Below are 20,188 nucleotides of genomic sequence, written 5' to 3'. Positions count from 1 at the left end.
GGTACACATCACCCAGGGCCAACAGGGGCTGGCTGCAAGCTGTCATCGCTAATGACTAAATTGGCCACTGGGACGCTGTGTGTGTGTGTGTGTGTGTGTGTGTGTGTGTGTGTGTGTGTGTGTGTGTGTGTGTGTGTGTGTGTGTGTGTGTGTGTGTGTGTGGATCCTGAAGCCCACGCCTGGGACTGAAAAGGCAGACTGTTCCTTACTCCTCCTCCTCCTCCTCCTCCAACAGACACACAAACAGCCAGCCAGCCAGCCAGCCAGCCAGCCAGCCAGACAGACAGCCAGACAGCCAGCCAGACAGCCAGACAGACAGCCAGACAGACAGACAGACAGACAGACAGACAGACAGACAGACAGACAGACAGACAGACAGACAGACAGACAGACAGACAGACAGACAGACAGACAGACAGACAGACAGACAGACAGACTCACCATCATTGCGATGAGAGCACAGATGTAGCTTTGCTTCATGATGAACCTGAAGGCCGTGACCATGGTATTAGCTCGCGCCATTCCTTCCCCCGGTGCCATCGCCCACGCCATCGCCCCTGCATCCATCTCTTCTTTCAGACCGTCACCACACGCAACCACCACCTCATACACACTCCCTGTAGGACGGAGGAAAAGGAGGGAGGGAAGGAGGGAGAGAGAGAGCAGACAGCATCACGAGCGAGCTACCTACAAAAACGGATGTTAACCATTAACTAATAATCACAGTCATCCTTGAGAAGCAAAGCCCCGTCTTTTTCACACTAACCACAGTCACACTTTCTTATGAACCAGGCAAATTTCCCCAAAGTGCTGCTGTTTTCCAGCATGAGGTCTGTGTATGTTAGGGTGAGGGTCTTAGTCCCTATATGTGGGTGATACTAACCCAGGTCTGGCCCTGTTTGGCCTGGTTTGTACTGCGGTGTGGAGTGCAGGTCCAGCCCCAGCAGCCTGTTGGTGTGGACATAGTCTGGAGGAGACCCGTTGGAGGTTACTATCAAAACCTGGGGTAGAAAAACGCCCTTAGCGGGGAGATTCACAATAGCACGTTTTTGTACGTTTATGAATGCGTTATCATCCATGTATTTGCTTGTCCAATATTTTTTTGGTTTATTTTATATCTGTTAACCAAGTGACATCTGATTGGGCCCGTTTATAAGCAACTCGAAAACGCAAAAAAAACTCTCAAATATAGGTAATCTTGCAAGTTACAAAATATAGCCAAGGAGTAGCATGCAAACCTCAGATGTGCTGTATCCGTCTTGGGTTGAAAGAAGCTGGAGAAAACAAATGAAAAATAAATTGAGACTGCCCTTATATGATACTCATGTTTGCTTACAATCAGTGACAGGATATTGTCACACATGACACCTTACACACGGGCATTACAGGGCCACGAAAGAACTTGGACAACATGAAACAGACAGGAACATGAAATAAATAGGTGTGTGAGATATTACTACAGTACATATTCCGGATGTTTGATTACGTTTCTGTCATCTGTGTGGTGAGCCATGCTCCACACTTCTCTCCTCTTCTCTGCTGTGGAGGTGATGTCATCAACCATAGGCTCCTCCCCTTCACCCTCACCAGGCTCCTGCGAAATAGATCAGTAGAAAAACAAAGCAAAAACATGTAGTGTACGTTATGCTAAATGTGGGTGATTGGGAATTCTAGACATTTCCAAGAACTGCGGATGTGAGGAAGAATGTACAGATTTCCTTGGTGCATATTGACTGAGTGACTCACCTTAGAAAAATACAGTTCAACAAATCTACGCTGCACCAAAATGGTGGAGGTGTTACAGTAGACCATGTTCAGTTAGACCAACGCCATGTTGGTGCAGAGTGGATTCTATAGGCAGGGTTGGGTGGATTACAAGAAAAATGTAATCCATTACTGATTACAGTTACATGAAAACTAAAGTAATCAGTAACTTAATCCTTTGGATGACTCAAAATGAGTAACATAATCTGATTACTTTTGGATTACACCAATGACGGCCTACCCCAGCCAAACCCTAATGACGCTGGGCCAATTGTGCACGCCCTATGGGACTCCCAATCACGGAGAGTTGTGATACAGAATTGAACCAGGGTCTGTAGTGACACCTCTAGCACTGAGATGCAGTGTCTTAGAGCACTGCGCCACTCGGGAGCCCCATTCAAAGTGCTTAATTCTAAGTGTACTTGACTACTAAAATGGTATGATTCAATAAATAAATTGTGAGTCAAGATACAATGATGTGTAACCTTAACCAGTGATTGTCATGAACGTTGGGTTTGACAATAGGCCTACAATTCAAAATAGGGTTCCAGAAGAATAAAAATAACAATTCAATATGCAGATTAATTTGCCAACATCTTTATGGTCACTAATATGACATAAGATAATTCATGTGAGACTAATTCCCCACCTGAGGAAGTGGCTAGTTCACCGACTCCAAATATAGCCAAAACACTCAAAGATCTTGGTTATGCCACGTATTCCAAACTGTATCAGACAATAAGAGGTATTTTAAAAACAAACATGTTCATAACAGAACGTTACTTTTTAGGTGCCCACAAGTTTGCACCTATACACTATGTTTTATTTCACCTTTATTTAACTAGGCAAGTCAGTTAAGAACAAATTCTTATTTTCAACGACAGCCTAGGAACAGTGGGTTAACTGCCTTGTTGAGGGGCAGAACAACAGATTTGCACCTTGTCAGCTCAGAGGATTTGACCTTGCAACCTTTTGGTTACTAGTCCAACACTCTAACAGCTTGTAACGGTCGTCGTAGTGAAGGGACCAAGGCGCAGCGGGAACGTGAATGCTCATGTTTATTTTACAAAATAAAACATGAAAACAATGACCGGACGACAAACAGTCTTGTAGGCAACAAACAAACAGTCTTGTGTGCAACAAACAAACAGTCTTGTATGCAACAAACAAACAGTCTTGTATGCAACAAACAAACAGTCTTGTATGCAACAAACAAACAGTCTTGTAGGCAACAAACAAACAGTCTTGTAGGCAACAAACAAACAGTCTTGTAGGCAACAAACAAACAGTCTTGTATGCAACAAACAAACAGTCTTGTAGGCAACAAACAAACAGTCTTGTAGGCAACAAACAAACAGTCTTGTATGCAACAAACAAACAGTCTTGTATGCAACAAACAAACAGTCTTGTATGCAACAAACAAACAGTCTTGTATGCAACAAACAAACAGTCTTGTAGGCAACAAACAAACAGTCTTGCAGGCAACAAACAAACAGTCTTGTAGGCAACAAACAAACAGTCTTGTAGGCAACAAACAAACAGTCTTGCAGGCAACAAACAAACAGTCTTGTAGGCAACAAACAAACAGTCTTGTATGCAACAAACAAACAGTCTTGTAGGCAACAAACAAACAGTCTTGTAGGCAACAAACAAACAGTCTTGTAGGCAACAAACAAACAGTCTTGTATGCAACAAACAAACAGTCTTGTAGGCAACAAACAAACAGTCTTGTAGGCAACAAACAAACAGTCTTGTATGCAACAAACAAACAGTCTTGTAGGCAACAAACAAACAGTCTTGTAGGCAACAAACAAACAGTCTTGTATGCAACAAACAAACAGTCTTGTATGCAACAAACAAACAGTCTTGTATGCAACAAACAAACAGTCTTGTATGCAACAAACAAACAGTCTTGTAGGCAACAAACAAACAGTCTTGCAGGCAACAAACAAACAGTCTTGTAGGCAACAAACAAACAGTCTTGTAGGCAACAAACAAACAGTCTTGCAGGCAACAAACAAACAGTCTTGTAGGCAACAAACAAACAGTCTTGTATGCAACAAACAAACAGTCTTGTAGGCAACAAACAAACAGTCTTGTAGGCAACAAACAAACAGTCTTGTAGGCAACAAACAAACAGTCTTGTATGCAACAAACAAACAGTCTTGTAGGCAACAAACAAACAGTCTTGTAGGCAACAAACAAACAGTCTTGTATGCAACAAACAAACAGTCTTGTAGGCAACAAACAAACAGTCTTGCAGGCAACAAACAAACAGTCTTGTAGGCAACAAACAAACAGTCTTGTAGGCAACAAACAAACAGTCTTGCAGGCAACAAACAAACAGTCTTGTAGGCAACAAACAAACAGTCTTGTATGCAACAAACAAACAGTCTTGTAGGCAACAAACAAACAGTCTTGTATGCAACAAACAAACAGTCTTGTATGCAACAAACAAACAGTCTTGTATGCAACAAACAAACAGTCTTGTATGCAACAAACAATTTCTGCGTATTGAAACAGGTAAGATCAGGGATATTACCTCTGCGTATTGAAACAGGTAAGATCAGGGATATTACCTCTGCGTATTGAAACAGGTAGGATCAGGCATATTGCCTCTGCGTATTGAAACAGGTAAGATCAGGGATATTACCTCTGCGTATTGAAACAGGTAGGATCAGGGATATTGCCTCTGCGTATTGAAACAGGTAAGATCAGGGATATTGCCTCTGCGTATTGAAACAGGTAAGATCAGGGATATTGCCTCTGTGTATTGAAACAGGTAAGATCAGGGATATTGCCTCTGCGTATTGAAACAGGTAAGATCAGGGATATTGCCTCTGCGTATTGAAACAGGTAGGATCAGGCATATTGCCTCTGCGTATTGAAACAGGTATTGTGGTGAACTGGAAGAGGAAAGACTATGTAACTATTGTGACCTCTGAGAAATAGAGAATGAAACTAATGTTATTCTTTATTGCCCTTTCTACCACGATATACACTTGCTCTTATTCCAGAAAGCACAGCAGATATACCCTGGCATTATCTGGCTGAGTGATGAGGAGACAGACGACCAGATATACCCTGGCATTATCTGGCTGAGTGATGAGGAGACAGACCACCAGATATACCCTGGCATTATCTGGCTGAGTGATGAGGAGACAGACCACCAGATATACCCTGGCATTATGTGGCTGAGTGATGAGGAGACAGACCACCAGATATACCCTGGCATTATGTGGCTGAGTGATGAGGAGACAGACCACCAGATATACCCTGGCATTATCTGGCTGAGTGATGAGGAGAAATTGAAATGTTTTTTTTGTCCATTGTGTATTTCCGTTTGCAGAATATTTACATAAAGCATGGAATAAAAGAAAAAAGGCTACCTATATTTAAATAGTAAAATGTTGTATCTTCTATGTGGTTAATGGTGTGTGTATATAGATTGTGTAAAGGCTTGTCTACCATATGAATCTTTTCTTTGTGTCAGACTGGGTTCAAGTCCCTTCTGTTTCTTTTTTTCCCTGTATTTATTTGTCTGTTTATTGGTATGTATGTATGTGTGTATGTATGTATGTATGTATGTGTGTATGTATGTATGTATGTATGTGTGTATGTATGTATGTATGTATGTATGTATGTATGTGTGTATGTGTGTGTGTGTGTGTGTGTGTGTGTGTGTGTGTGTGTGTGTGTGTGTATGTATGTATGTCTGTATGCATGTATATAAACTCAGCAAAAAAAGAAACTTCCCTTTTTCAGGACCCTGTCTTTCAAAGATAATCCGTAAAAATCCAAATAACTTCACAGATCTTCATTGTAAAGGGTTTAAATACTGTTTCTCATGCTTGTTCAATGAACTATAAACAATTAATGAACACGCACCTGTGGAACGGTCGTTAAGACACTAACAGCTTACAGACGGTAGGCAATTAAGGTCACAGTTATGAAAACTTAGGACACTAAAGAGGCCTTTCTACTGACTCTGAAAAACACCAAAAGAAAGATGCCCAGGGTCCCTGCTAATCTGCGTGAACGTTCCTTAGGCATGCTGCAAGGAGGCATGAAGACTGCAGATGTGGCCGGGGGAAAAAATTACAATGTCCGTACTATGAGATGCCTAAGACAGCGCTACAGGGAGACAGGACGGACAACTGATCATCCTTGCAGTGGCAGACCACGTGTAACAACACCTGCACAGGATCGGTACATCCAAACATCACACTTGCGGGACAGGTACAGGATGGCAACAACAATTGCCCGAGTTACACCAGGAACTCACAATCCCTCCATCAGTGCTCAGACTGTCCGCAATAGGCTGAGAGAGGCTGGACTGAGGGCTTGTAGGCCTGTTGTAAGGCAGGTCCTCACCAGACATCACCGGCAACAACGTTGCCTATGGGCACAAACCCACCGTCGCTGGACCAGACAGGACTGGCAAAAAGTGGTCTTCTCTGACGATTCGCGGTTTTGTCTCATCAGGGGTGATGGTCGGATTCGCGTTAATCGTCGAAGGAATAAGCGTTACACTGAGACCTGTACTCTGGAGCGGGATTGATTTGGAGGTGGAGGGTCCGTCATGGTCTGGGGCGGTGTGTCACAGCATCATCGGACTCAGCTTGTTGTCATTGTAGGCAATCTCAACGCTGTTCGTTACAGGGAAGACATCCTCCTCCCTCATGTGGTACCCTTCCTGCAGGCTCATCCTGACATGACCCTCCAGCATGACAATGCCACCAGCCATACTGCTCGTTCTGTGCGTGATTTCCTGCAAAACAGTAATGTCAGTGTTCTGCCATGGCCAGCGAAGAGCCCAGATCTCAATCCCATTAAGCACGTCTGGGACCTGTTGGATCGGAGGAGGAGGGCCATTCCCCCCAGAAATGTCCGGGAACTTGCAGGTGCCTTGGTGGAAGAGTGGGGTAACATCTCACAGCAAGAACTGGCAAATCTGGTGCAGTCCATGAGGAGATGCACTGCAGTACTTAATGCAGCTGGTGGCCACACCAGATACTGACTGTTACTTTTGATTTTGACCCCCCCCCCCCCCTTTGTTCAGGGACACATTATTCAATTTCTGCTAGTTAGATGTCTGTGGAACTTGTTCAGTTTATGTCTTAGTTGTTGATTCTTGTTAAGTACACATGTTAAGTTTGCTGAAAATAAACGCAGTTGACAGTGAGAGGACGTTTCTTTTGTTGCTGAGTTTATATGCAGTGTGTATGTATGTGTGTATGTGTGTATGTATGTATGTATGTATGTATGTATGTATGTATGTATGTATGTATGTATGTATGTATGTATGTATGTATGTATGTATGTATGTATGTGTGTGTGTGTGTATGTATGTATGTATGTATGTATGTATGTATGTATGTATGTATGTATGTATTTGCAGTGTGTATATATATGTATGTATATTATTGTACTGCTCCAGGGATGTAATTATTGTCTGGATAACCTTATTGACTATTATGTATTGATGTATTGTATTTACTGATATATTTATTTTCACTCTTTATGTGATGGACAATGCAGAGCACGCCAGAAGAAGAATCATCATTTAATTACCATAGTGAATTATTGTAATGTTTGTTTATGTGTCTATTAATCACATAAGGGATGGCTTGCCAATTGGCAATTTGACACGAAAATAAAATGTAATTAATTAATTAATCCATTAATTCATTCATATAGCCTAATTAATGCTTATAGTTTGATGTGTAATTGATAGACCGACCAAACAGTACATTTAATGTATAGGCCTATGCACTCGCCGTGAATGACCAATCCTATTGATATTAGATTAAGTAATCCTTAATGTAATCAGCAGTTTTTTAAGAATGTAACTGTAATCCCTTTTTTTTTTTTAAGTAATCCGGGCTGATTACAGTTGCTTCATTTTTGTAATTGGATTACGTAATCCCCGTTACATGTCATCTGTTACTACCCAACCCTGTCTATAGGGGAGCTCACCGTGTACCACTGGGGCCCTGCCCCAAAATGGCCACCATGTTACAGTAAAGGCAACTCACCGTGTCTGTGGGGTCCTGCAGCCAGAGGCGTATGAGCGTGGCCAGGGTGTAGTAGAGCAACAGCAGCATGATGGGGTTGATATAGTGGTGCCAGGACAGCGCCGGGTTGACCCGGAACATCCAGGTGTAGGAGCAGTCAGTCTGGACCACCGACGAGATACCAAACAGACTGGTGGAGAGAGGGAGGGAGGGAAAACGGAGGGAGGGATGGAGAGAAGGGAGAGAAAGGCAGGATGGAGTGAGAGAGGGAGGAGAGAGAGAGAGGGAGGGAAAGGTAGGATGGAGTGAGAGAAGGGAGAAGGGGGGAGTGAGAGAGGGAGGAGAAGAGGGAGGGAGGGAAAGGTAGGATGGCGGGAGGGAGGGGAGGATGGAGGGAGGGAGGGAGGGAGGGAAAGGCAGGATGGAGGGAGAGAGGGAGGGGAGGATAGAGGGAAGGAGGGAAAGGCAGAATGGAGGGAGGGAGTATTATATCAGTTGTGCTGTCATCTTCATCTTGAAGTGTTCTTGACAACCACCTGCTTGGACACACACACACACACACACACACACACACACACACACACACCCACACACACACACACAGACAGTCGAGAAGGAACCTGCAAGTAAACATTTAGTTTGACGGTGTATACAATGTGTATCCCGTACATACGACAAATAAAACTTGAAACAATCTGAGAACAATTAAGCCACAATCTATTGACATGTCATTCCCAAAGTAGAACTGACATACCGAGAGAGAGAGAGAGAGAGAGAGAGAGAGAGAGAGAGAGAGAGAGAGAGAGAGAGAATACGGCGAAAGCTTCAATTAAACTTCTCCATTCGGTTCTTTCCCTCTTTCGTTAGAATCACCCCCCTCTTCGTCTTGGCAGTTGACCACATGTAAACATAACCTTTTACTGGTACCCCTTTGTAACCCTTTTTTGTACCGTAAATGATCAAACACACTTTATAAAAAACATTTTAAAGACAGTGTGCCATGTATTTTCAATGACATAATGAATGTAGATAAAGTATGGGCTGCAGCCATGTGTTGTACAATAATCTCAGAAACACTTTCAATTTACACCAGCAATAACAATGCTTTGGTTCCCCTCATTTGCTTTGGCTCTCTCTCTCTCTCTCTCTCTCTATCTTTTTTTAAAAACCCTTAAGGAGGCAGTCGGCGAGCAAAACAACAACAGATGCCTCGGCGTAAGGGATAGAAAAGCGAGGGAGGATGGAAAGAGAGAAAAGAGACAGAGACGCCAAAGTGCACAACAGTTACTCCAGCAGTCTTTCATTTTGGGTTATACACATTACCAGTCAAAAGTTTGGACACACCTACTCATTCAAGGGTTTTTCTTTATTATATCCTATTTTCTACATTGTAGAATAATAGTGAAGACATCAAAACTATGAAATAACACATTTGGAATCATGTAGTAACCAAAAAAAATTGAAAACAAATCAAAATATATTTTAGATTTGAGATTCTTTAAAGTAGCCACCCTTTGCCTTGATGACAGCTTTGCACACTCTTGGCATTCTCTCAACCAGCTTCATGAGGAATGCTTTTCCAACAGTCTTGAAGGAGTTCCCACATATGCTGAGCATTTGTTCGGAGCTTTTCCTTCACTCTGTGGTCCAATTTATCCCTAACCATCTCAATTGGGTTGAGGTCAGGTGATTGTGGAGGCCAGGTCATCTGATGCAGCACTCCATCATTCTCCTCCTTGGTCAAATAGCCCTTACACAGCCTGGAGGTGTGTTTTGGGTCATTGTCCTGTTGAAAAACAAATGATAGTCCCACTAAGCACAAACCAGATGGGATGGTGTATCTCTGTAGAATGCTGTGGTAGCCATGCTGGTTAAGTGTGCCTTGAATTCTAAATAAATCACTGACAGTGTAACGAGCAAAGCACCCCCACACCATCACACCTCCTCCTCCATGCTTCAAAGATTTCAAATTTCATATTTCCACCGGTCTAATGTCCAATGCTCGTGTTTCTTGGCCCAAGCAAGTCTCTTCCTCTTATTTGTGTCCTCTAGTAGTGGTTTCTTTGCAGCAATTCGACCATGAAGGCCTGATTCACACAGTCTCCTCTGAACAGTGTCTGTTACTTGAACTCTGTGAACCATTTATTTGGGCTGCAATCTGAGGTGCAGTTAACTCTAATGAACTTATCATCTGCAGCAGAGGTAACTCTGGGTCTTCCTTTCCTGTGACAGTCCTCATGAGAGCCAGTTTCATCATAGCGCTTGATGGTTTTTGTGACTGCATTTGAAGAAACTTTCAAAGTTCTTGAAATGTTTTCTATTGACTGACCTTCATGTCTTAAAGTAATGATGGATTGTCATTTCTCTTTGCTTATTTGAGCTGTTCTAGCCATAATATTGACTTTGTGTTTTACCAAATAGGGCTATCTTTTGTTTACCACCCCTACCTTGTCACAACACAACTGATTGGCTTAAAAGCATTAAGAAGGAAAGAAATTCCACAAATGAATTTTTAACAAGTCACACCTGTTAATTTAAATGCATTCCAGGTGACTACCTCATGACGCTGGTTGAGAGAATGTCAAGAGTGTGCAAAGCTGTCATCATGCAAAGGGTGGCGACTTCAAATAATCAAAAATATATTTTGATTTGTTTAACACTTTTTTGGTTACTACATTATTCCATATGTGTTATTTCATAGTTTTGATGTCTTCACTATTATTCTACAATGTAGAAAATAGTACATGACTGGTACTGTATATATATCATGCCACTTTAATTGACCGGAATTGTTTTCTTTGGGATCATGGCCCTTGTGTCCTGTTAGGAGTAATGTAAGGTTGGCCTGTGATACTAACATTCTAAAACTGCAGCTTGTCTTATTAATAGTTAGACCTTAGAATGCGCATCGTAATAGAATACGATGGGTTTGGGTGCGTGGCTCTTTTCAACTCTGGCCAGAGTAAGAAAATATGAAGTGTAATTTCCTCTGCCTTCTTGGCATAGCCAACCTCCAAACCAGATGCTTTCATGCCCAAGCACTGCTGCCACAGCTGGAGAAAGCTGACCACTGAGCACTGGTGTGTCTTCAATCAAGTGGCATATAGGGTGAATATCAATAGTATTTTCTTCTTCGTGTCCTCTCTCCTTGCCTCTTTCTCAAAACGCATTGGAGGAGGTCCGAGGGGAGGAGGAGGCGAGGAGAGAGGACACGAGGAATCAAGGAAATATATGATTGACATGAAACCAAAGGCCACAGGGCACTGTGTGGGTTATTCTAATCTGCCATGGAGTGTCACGGTTTTACCAAGAAGATAGACAGTGAACATGATTCAGAAAGAAGAACTAATATACAACTAATCTGTCATTTGTGGAGTCATATACACCACTACATAAAAAAAAAGATTGGATAGACAACAAGAACACAGATTGGATAGACAACAATAATACAGATTGGATAGACAACAAGAACACAGGTTGGATAGACAACAAGAACACAGATTGGATAGACAACAAGAACAAACACAGATACCCGAGTCGTTGATACACCCACTGGGCACAGACATTAGTTCAACGTTTAGTTTTGATTTACATTTGGTTGCGTTGTCAACTAACGTGAATTCAACATGAAATCAACAAAAAATGTCACCATGTCATTGGATTTAGGTTGCAAGTTGGCTGGAAATAATATACAAAAATACCTGATGTTTATTATTTTTGGTTGAAATGAAGTGGAAACAATGTTTATTCAACCAGTTTTTGCCCAGTGGGTTTCTTGCGCGGACGCTACGATAAACACTTCACACCAAAAATCCCATTTGACATTTTCTTCTAATTTCAGCATTTTATTATAAAAACAACTTTAGCTTTTTTGCCAACCAAAGTAGTTTTTATTCTGGAGTTTGGGTATAAATTGAAAAGTAAACATATTTCGACTTAAGCTCGGGTAGTAATCAAAAAGGCATCGTTGCCCACAAATGTTAAACTACAAAGTACTGATTGTGCCTGTTTTATAGTCAGAGGGTTCTGTGTTTTAGCCCAGAGGCAAGGCAATTCTGCACCCAATCAGCCCAGTGCTTAGCTATTAGTGGTGGGCTGAGTCATAATTTGGGGCACTCTGATTCAATGAAATGGTCCAATCACGTGGTAGAATAATGGGTTTCATTAAAGAAACGAGTGCAGGCATATAGGGAAGGATCCCAAACGAGTGAAGGCATATAGGGAAGGATCCCAAACGAGTGAAGGCATATAGGGAAGGATCCCAAACGAGTGAAGGCATATAGGGAAGGATCCCAAACGAGTGAAGGCATATAGGGAAGGATCCCAAACGAGTGAAGGCATATAGGGAAGGATCCCAAACGAGTGAAGGCATATAGGGAAGGATCCCAAACGAGTGAAGGCATATAGGGAAGGATCCCAAACGAGTGAAGGCATATAGGGAAGGATCCCAAACGAGTGAAGGCATATAGGGAAGGATCCCAAACGAGTGAAGGCATATAGGGAAGGATCCCAAACGAGTGAAGGCATATAGGGAAGGATCCCAAACGAGTGAAGGCATATAGGGAAGGATCCCAAACGAGTGAAGGCATATAGGGAAGGATCCCAAACGAGTGAAGGCATATAGGGAAGGATCCCAAACGAGTGAAGGCATATAGGGAAGGATCCCAAACGAGTGAAGGCATATAGGGAAGGATCCCAAACGAGTGAAGGCATATAGGGAAGGATCCCAAACGAGTGAAGGCATATAGGGAAGGATCCCAAACGAGTGCAGGCATATAGGGAAGGATCCCAAACGAGTGCAGGCATATAGGGAAGGATCCCAAACGAGTGCAGGCATATAGGGAAGGATCCCAAACGAAGTGAAGGCATATAGGGAAGGATCCCAAACGAGTGCAGGCATATAGGGAAGGATCCCAAACGAGTGCAGGCATATAGGGAAGGATCCCAAACGAGTGAAGGCATATAGGGAAGGATCCCAAACGAGTGAAGGCATATAGGGAAGGATCCCAAACGAGTGCAGGCATATAGGGAAGGATCCCAAACGAGTGAAGGCATATAGGGAAGGATCCCAAACGAGTGAAGGCATATAGGGAAGGATCCCAAACGAGTGCAGGCATATAGGGAAGGATCCCAAACGAGTGAAGGCATATAGGGAAGGATCCCAAACGAGTGAAGGCATATAGGGAAGGATCCCAAACGAGTGCAGGCATATAGGGAAGGATCCCAAACGAGTGCAGGCATATAGGGAAGGATCCCAAACGAGTGCAGGCATATAGGGAAGGATCCCAAACGAGTGAAGGCATATAGGGAAGGATCCCAAACGAGTGCAGGCATATAGGGAAGGATCCCAAACGAGTGCAGGCATATAGGGAAGGATCCCAAACGAGTGAAGGCATATAGGGAAGGATCCCAAACGAGTGAAGGCATATAGGGAAGGATCCCAAACGAGTGCAGGCATATAGGGAAGGATCCCAAACGAGTGAAGGCATATAGGGAAGGATCCCAAACGAGTGAAGGCATATAGGGAAGGATCCCAAACGAGTGCAGGCATATAGGGAAGGATCCCAAACGAGTGAAGGCATATAGGGAAGGATCCCAAACGAGTGAAGGCATATAGGGAAGGATCCCAAACGAGTGAAGGCATATAGGGAAGGATCCCAAACGAGTGAAGGCATATAGGGAAGGATCCCAAACGAGTGCAGGCATATAGGGAAGGATCCCAAACGAGTGAAGGCATATAGGGAAGGATCCCAAACGAGTGAAGGCATATAGGGAAGGATCCCAAACGAGTGAAGGCATATAGGGAAGGATCCCAAACGAGTGCAGGCATATAGTGAAGGATCCCAAACGAGTGCAGGCATATAGTGAAGGATCCCAAACGAGTGCAGGCATATAGGGAAGGATCCCAAACGAGTGCAGGCATATAGTGAAGGATCCATAGCCCTACTTTGTTTATATATATTTGTTATCCCTGTGCTTCTTCTTTCTTTTCCTCCATCTTTCATGTCCAAGGAGACATGTGTGTATGTTTTAGAACAAATATAAAAGCCACAGAATGGGTGTATCTGTGTCTTAAGTCTTTCACATAAAACTGGACGGTTAGAAGAGTTTTTTGTTTGAGGAGGGGGTTTGTGTGAAATGTAATATAATGTTGTTCCTGGTGATTTTGAGTGTATGAATGGGGTGCTAACGTTCAATATGTTAAAGCAAGAAGGTCTTTAAGGTTGCTCCTATTGTGTTTATTTGTACTGTTATTTCACAGAATACACACACACACACCACGTAATACTCCCTAGCAGTCTCCATAGAACATGAATATACACAGTTACAGCATACTCCAAATACAGAACATCTATTGGACCACCCGCATCACACACACTTCTCTGACACCTGCTGCTTAAGGGGTTTGTATTCTGTTGGGTTAGTTGGCGGGGCACATTTCACAGCGAGCGAGCGCTTTTACAAATTAGTCCTGTATCCTTCACTAAGGCCTTTATAAAACACTGCTACAGCCACTCAGGAACAGAAACACTATATTTATTTATATTTGCTTGCTGTCAGAGTTGTTCAAGCATTGTTACAGCACTCTCTTTCTAAAAATACTCTGATCATGCCCTAATTTAAATTAATTGCCTCCACTTAACTCAGAGGTCTCTCTCTCTCTCTCAACCAGTCAACTTAAGAGTTTTCTTTCTCTCCCTTTCTCGCTCGCTCCCACAATTCATGTGAAGTTCCCTGAAACCAGCTGTGTAATTTCAGAGCGAGCCAAGAATGGGTCGGCGTAATGAGAACCACCTGGGTTTGTGGAACGGAGGGGAGCCTGAGCTGGGCCGGATGGCTGGCCTGTGCCACCTCTCCCTGGTCTGGCTCTCTCTGGGCCCTGACAGGGGCTGGATGGAGGGTCCAGTTGGGTCACAGGGTGCATAGTGGGAGTGCTTTTTTGGGGGGGAGGGTGGGGTGGGTATGTGGGGATAGTTGACCTAGGTTGAAATGTTTGTGGGTGGCTTGAGGGGTGTTGACACTGGACCTTGACAGAATGTACCAGGTAAGAGTGTGTGAGTGCAGTGTGTGGTGGGAGAGGGGTACTACCTATCCAGAAGCCCTGGGTCACAGAGTAGGTGAGATTATGTGTGTGTGTGGCTTAGGGTACACTAGTTGTCCAGAAGAACTCTGAGTGTGTGTGTGTGTGTGTGTGTGTGTGTGTGTGTGTGTGTGTGTGTGTGTGTGTGTGTGTGTGTGTGTGTGTGTGTGTGTGTGTGTGTGTGTGTGTGTGTGTGTGTGTGTAAGGGTGGTATTAGTTGATAGGATGGTGTATAGGGTAGAGGTATTAGTTGATAGGGTAGAGGTATTAGTTGATAGGATGGTGTATAGGGTAGAGGTATTAGTTGATAGGATGGTGTATAGGGTAGAGGTATTAGTTGATAGGATGGTGTATAGGGTAGAGGTATTAGTTGATAGGATGGTGTATAGGGTAGAGGTATTAGTTGATAGGATGGTGTATAGGGTAGAGGTATTAGTTGATAGGATGGTGTATAGGGTAGAGGTATTAGTTGATAGGGTAGAGGTATTAGTTGATAGGATGGTGTATAGGGTAGAGGTATTAGTTGATAGGATGGTGTATAGGGTAGAGGTATTAGTTGATAGGATGGTGTATAGGGTAGAGGTATTAGTTGATAGGATGGCGTTCACCTGTTCAGGTGGAATGGAGTTTTTCGCCCAAAGTGTTACATCACAAATTAATCTGATCTGATTATTCAGTCATCTTTTATTTGGGTAGCCTCTAGAGTCTAGACGATCCTATCTGCCAATCAGGGCTGTGTATGTAAATATATAAAAATGTGTATAAACACGCCCATGTTATAAGACTGAGTTATTTTCATGAAATAAACACACACACAAATTTTTTTGACATACAGTGATGATTTTAAAATGAATAAATAAAAAATACTTAATGGGGACTTAAATTAACTAAGATCTTATTGAAATGCAATGATTAGTTGGGACACATTCAACCATCCAATTACTCTATGGTAGTTTCCTGTTGCTCAGTGGTTATAAGTAACGGAACAACAACTGCTCGCTTAACCAGCCACACTAATGTGTCGGAGGAAACACAGTACACCTGGCGACCGGCATGCATGCGCCCGGCCCGCCACAGGAGTCGCTAGACTGCGATGGGAGAAGACATCCCTGCCGGCCAAACCCTCCCCTAACCAGGCTGGGCCAACTGTGCTCCGCGCCATGGGTCTCCCAGTCGCAGCCAGCTGCGACAGAGCCTGGACTCAAACCAGGGTCTCTAGAGGCACAGCTAAACCTGAGATGCACTGCCTTAGACCACCAAGCCACTCAGGAGGCCCTAGAATGACGTTATTAAGTATATGATCTGTACTTTTAAAAATAATCTCTCAGTTGTGAAATTTTAAGTGATTCAACTGGTCCTTATCTGCTTTCCTCCATCAGGAAATGTTGCATATGAAATGAAACGTATAATCTCAAGTGCAAAATTCTACGCACAGAGAGACAAGGTGCAGCACATTTGAAAATACTTTCAGAGTTTTAACTGGAGCTTTTGGTCTAATATCTCATATCTTCATCATTGTTTCCTTCCCTCCCTTTAACTATAGATCCCATTTGATTCTTGAATAATAGCACTTACAAATGCCTATGAGCTTAGTTCAACTGTCATACCCCATCAGAACCCAAAATGATACTCCAATGTTTGCAAACAAAGTACAAACACTATTTGGCCTCAAAACAGGGTTAAAATGATAATTTGGACATCATGGATGCTCAGTCCTTGTATCCATAGTTCTGTCTTTGAATTTGAGAGTGGTTACATTTCTCCAGCCCAAATCCCAATAGTTTTAACCTAAAGAGGGCCGGGGATTACCCTTTGTTATTATTTAAACTCCTGATTGCCACTTTAAAGTGGCTGTTTAGTTGCTTATTCTTTACATTAAATGTTGGCTTGAGTGTTGCATGTATGGTTCAAATACACATACACTACTGTTCAAAGGTTTGGGTCACTTAAAAATATCCTTGTTTTCCATGAAAACATACATGAAATGAGTTGCAAAAAAAATAGGAAATATAGTCAAGACGTTGACAAGGTTATAAATAATGATTTTAAATTGAAATAATAATTGTCTCCTTCAAACTTTGCTTTCGTCAAAGAATCCTCCATTTGCAGCAATTACAGCCTTGCAGACCTTTGGCATTCTAGTTGTCAATTTATTGAGGTAATCTGAAGAGATTTCACCTCCCACTCCTCTTTCTATTCTGGTTAGAGACAGTTTGCACTGTTCTGTGAAGGGAGTAGTACCCAGCATTGTACAAGATCTTCAGTTTGTTGGCAATTTCTCGCATGGAATAGACTTCATTTCTCAGAACAAGAATAGACTGATGAGTTTCAGAAGAAAGTGCTTTGTTTCTGGCCATTTTGAGCCTGTAATCTAACCCACAAATGCGGATGCTTCAGATACTAAAATAGTCTAAAGAAGGCCAGTTTTATTGCTTCTTTAATCAGAACTACAGTTTTCAGCTGTGCTAACATAATTGCAAAAGGGTTTTCTAATGATGAATTATCCTTTTAAAATGATAAACTTGGATTAGCTAACACAACGTGCCATTGGAACACAGGAGTGATGGTTGCTGATAATGGGCCTCTGTACGCCTATGTAGATATTCCATAAGAAATCTGCCATTTCCAGCAACAAAAGTAATTTATAACATTAACAATGTATTTCTGATCAATTTGATGTTATTTTAAACTGACGTTTTTTTTCAAAAACAAGGACATTACGAAGTGACCCCAAACTTTTGAACAGTAGTGTGATATAATATTTATCAATTTCTTCACACATGAAACCACACAATCCCTTGTTTATTTTGGGAGACACCTTTTGGCTCAGGATCACTACCAGAGGAAATAGTTCTGTATATAGCATCTTTAAAGATAAAAAACAACAACAAGAGATGTCATATCATTCCTTGACAACCTTCATTTACTTCTCTATAAATTAAGCCCAAATATGTCCAAATACGTTACATAACCTCTTGGCCAATATCAAGTTCAACTCCACTCCATACAAAACACAACATTCTCAGGGCATGACAACATCCCAACTGCTATTCCCGTTCAAAAATCCTTTGCTGTGAAGTTCTCCTTTGCTCAGTTGGGCTGAGCGTCTGACACCGGGGCCAGATGAAATACACCATGATCTACGGCCTCCAGCAGATGTGAACACATTGTTGTGTGTTGTCTGGAGCAGAGGCAACACACGTGTGGCAATCTTAAAGGTGTACCACCCACTGACAGCTCCCTGTGATGCTTTTCATAGGAATTCCTCTGCCTTTCTTTTTTTTATAACGTGAAAGAAAAGAGAGGGGAGGGAAAAGGAGAAAGAGAGAGAGAGAGCGAGAAAGAGGGAGAGATACATCTTCACCCTTTCAACTTGACACAAGCAATCTATTCCACAAGCAATACCACCACTATCACGGTCGGATCGTAACTTAGGACCAAAGCCAACAGACAGACACCTGACACCCACTCTGACATGCAATTGGCTCAGACGTTGACACTTGATTGGATTGCTAGGTTAGATTTGGTGGTCTTTTTTCCCCCCTAGCCACATGTTTTTTGGGGTAATAATATTGGTCACAGTCAGAGCCTCAGTCAGCCTCTGTGTTCTTGTATTCCTAATCTAGAGAATTACACACTGACGATGTTATGCTGATATGCTGGGATTCAAAATGATCCTGTAAACAGATGCTATGCAATGGGGGTTGCTTTTTATGGATAATGCATGTGCATTGTCCTTGAAACTACATAAAAACACACATGCACGCGCACACGCGCGCGCACACACACACACACACACACACACACACACACACACACACACACCTGGCGTAGCTATCCCCGGGTGGGATGAACTCCTGGAAGAACTGGAACTGGTAGAGGTAGAGAATCACCAGGTGACCAGCGCTGAAGATGGCCATGAGGACACACAGACAGCTGAAGATGAGCGGGTGGAATGTCCGACAGAAGGACCACCAGGTACACAGGCCCAAGAAGGTGAAGAAGTAGACTGCAGAGGTCAGGGAGGGCAGCATGATGCCTGGAACAGCACAGCAGCAGAGTGGGGACATAGTGATTAATGGAACATCCTCTGTGAGACTGGATGGAGAAGTATACATTGTATTACACCTTTACGTCGTTGTCAAATCTCATCTCTGATTCGTACATTTCACACTTGAGTATGAAAAATCCCAAAACACACTTGGTAATTTCAGCATTTCAGGAAGTTAAACAGTCAGAAAGTCTTTGGGAAACAAGGTTCATCCTGATAATCTACAATAGATGTGTGGGGAGATTTAACTGTATTGTCTTAATACAAATATTGAATATTGAATATTTACACTGTATGTAAAAGTTTATTAAATTAAATCTGGAATTCAATCATGTCAATTTAAGCAAATTACAAATGGAGTAATTCCACTGCTCTGATGATAAATTGTGGATTGCCAGTCATTCATTTGAGTGAGGGCACTTACCTGTAAGGCCCAGTAGAATGGTGACCACTACTTTCCCTGCAGTGGTAATAAGATTCCCAATGATCTCCTTGACTTTGGATGCCATCGCCGCTATCCGACGAAGGATCTTCATCTTGGTGCTCTCCTCCTCTACTTCTCCATCCCCTTCTTGCCCCTCTCCTCCCTCCTCCACCTCATCCCCAGTCATCTCTCCATCTCCATCCTCGCCCGTCTCAAAGTCCTCCTCGAACATCAGGTCGTCCTCCTCCACCTCATCCCCAGTCATCTCTCCATCTCCATCCTCGCCCGTCTCAAAGTCCTCCTCGAACATCAGGTCGTCCTCCTCCAACTCAACCTCCTCCTTTTTCTCCTCCTCTTTCTCATCCTCCTCTTCCTTCTTTTCCTGGGGAAAGAAGATGAATACAATCAGTATCAACGCAGAAGTTAATAACATGTACACCCTGTCGCTAGGGCCTTTACCCTGCCTTGTTAGAAACGGCATCCTGCCTCATTGATTAGAAACGGCACCCTGCCTCGTTGATTAGAAACGGCACCCTGCCTCGTTGAGTAGAAACGGCACCCTGCCTCGTTGAGTAGAAACGACACCCTGCCTCGTTGATTAGAAACGACACCCTGCCTCGTTGATTAGAAACAATACCCTGCCTCGTTGATTAGAAACAACACCCTGCCTCGTTGAGTAGAGACGGCACCCTACCTCGTTGATTAGAAACAACACCCTGCCTCGTTGATTAGAAACAACACCCTGCCTCGTTGATTAGAAACAACACCCTGCCTCGTTGATTAGAAACAACACCCTGCCTCATTGAGTAGAAACGACACCCTGTCTCGTTGATTAGAAACAACACCATGCC

At 42.9% G+C, this 20,188-nt stretch overlaps 1 protein-coding gene across 3 annotated transcripts in view; it reads right to left on the bottom strand.

Annotated features, from left to right (window-relative positions):
* Positions 1-19,882, bottom strand: part of LOC115150054 (piezo-type mechanosensitive ion channel component 2) — an 84,294-nt gene extending 64,412 nt beyond the window's left edge. For 2 of the 3 annotated variants that reach the window (XM_029692952.1, XM_029692962.1), the window contains exons 1-7: positions 19,338-19,882; positions 18,688-18,901; positions 7,803-7,971; positions 1,487-1,594; positions 1,239-1,274; positions 884-1,001; positions 442-617 (exon numbers count right to left, since the gene is read on the bottom strand). In XM_029692952.1, coding sequence (XP_029548812.1) covers positions 442-617; positions 884-1,001; positions 1,239-1,274; positions 1,487-1,594; positions 7,803-7,971; positions 18,688-18,901; positions 19,338-19,818 — 1,302 coding nt within the window. In that variant the 5' untranslated portion in view covers positions 19,819-19,882. The remainder of the gene's footprint in view (positions 1-441; positions 618-883; positions 1,002-1,238; positions 1,275-1,486; positions 1,595-7,802; positions 7,972-18,687; positions 18,902-19,337) is intronic. The other variant, XM_029692970.1, reaches the window with a different exon arrangement.
* Between the last annotated feature and the right edge of the window lie 306 nt (positions 19,883-20,188).

Source organism: Salmo trutta, chromosome 2 (genome assembly GCF_901001165.1).
Source record: "Salmo trutta chromosome 2, fSalTru1.1, whole genome shotgun sequence".
NCBI lineage: Eukaryota > Metazoa > Chordata > Actinopteri > Salmoniformes > Salmonidae > Salmo > Salmo trutta.
Note: the sequence above shows the minus strand (reverse complement) of the source record. Positions and strands in the feature narration are given on the sequence as shown.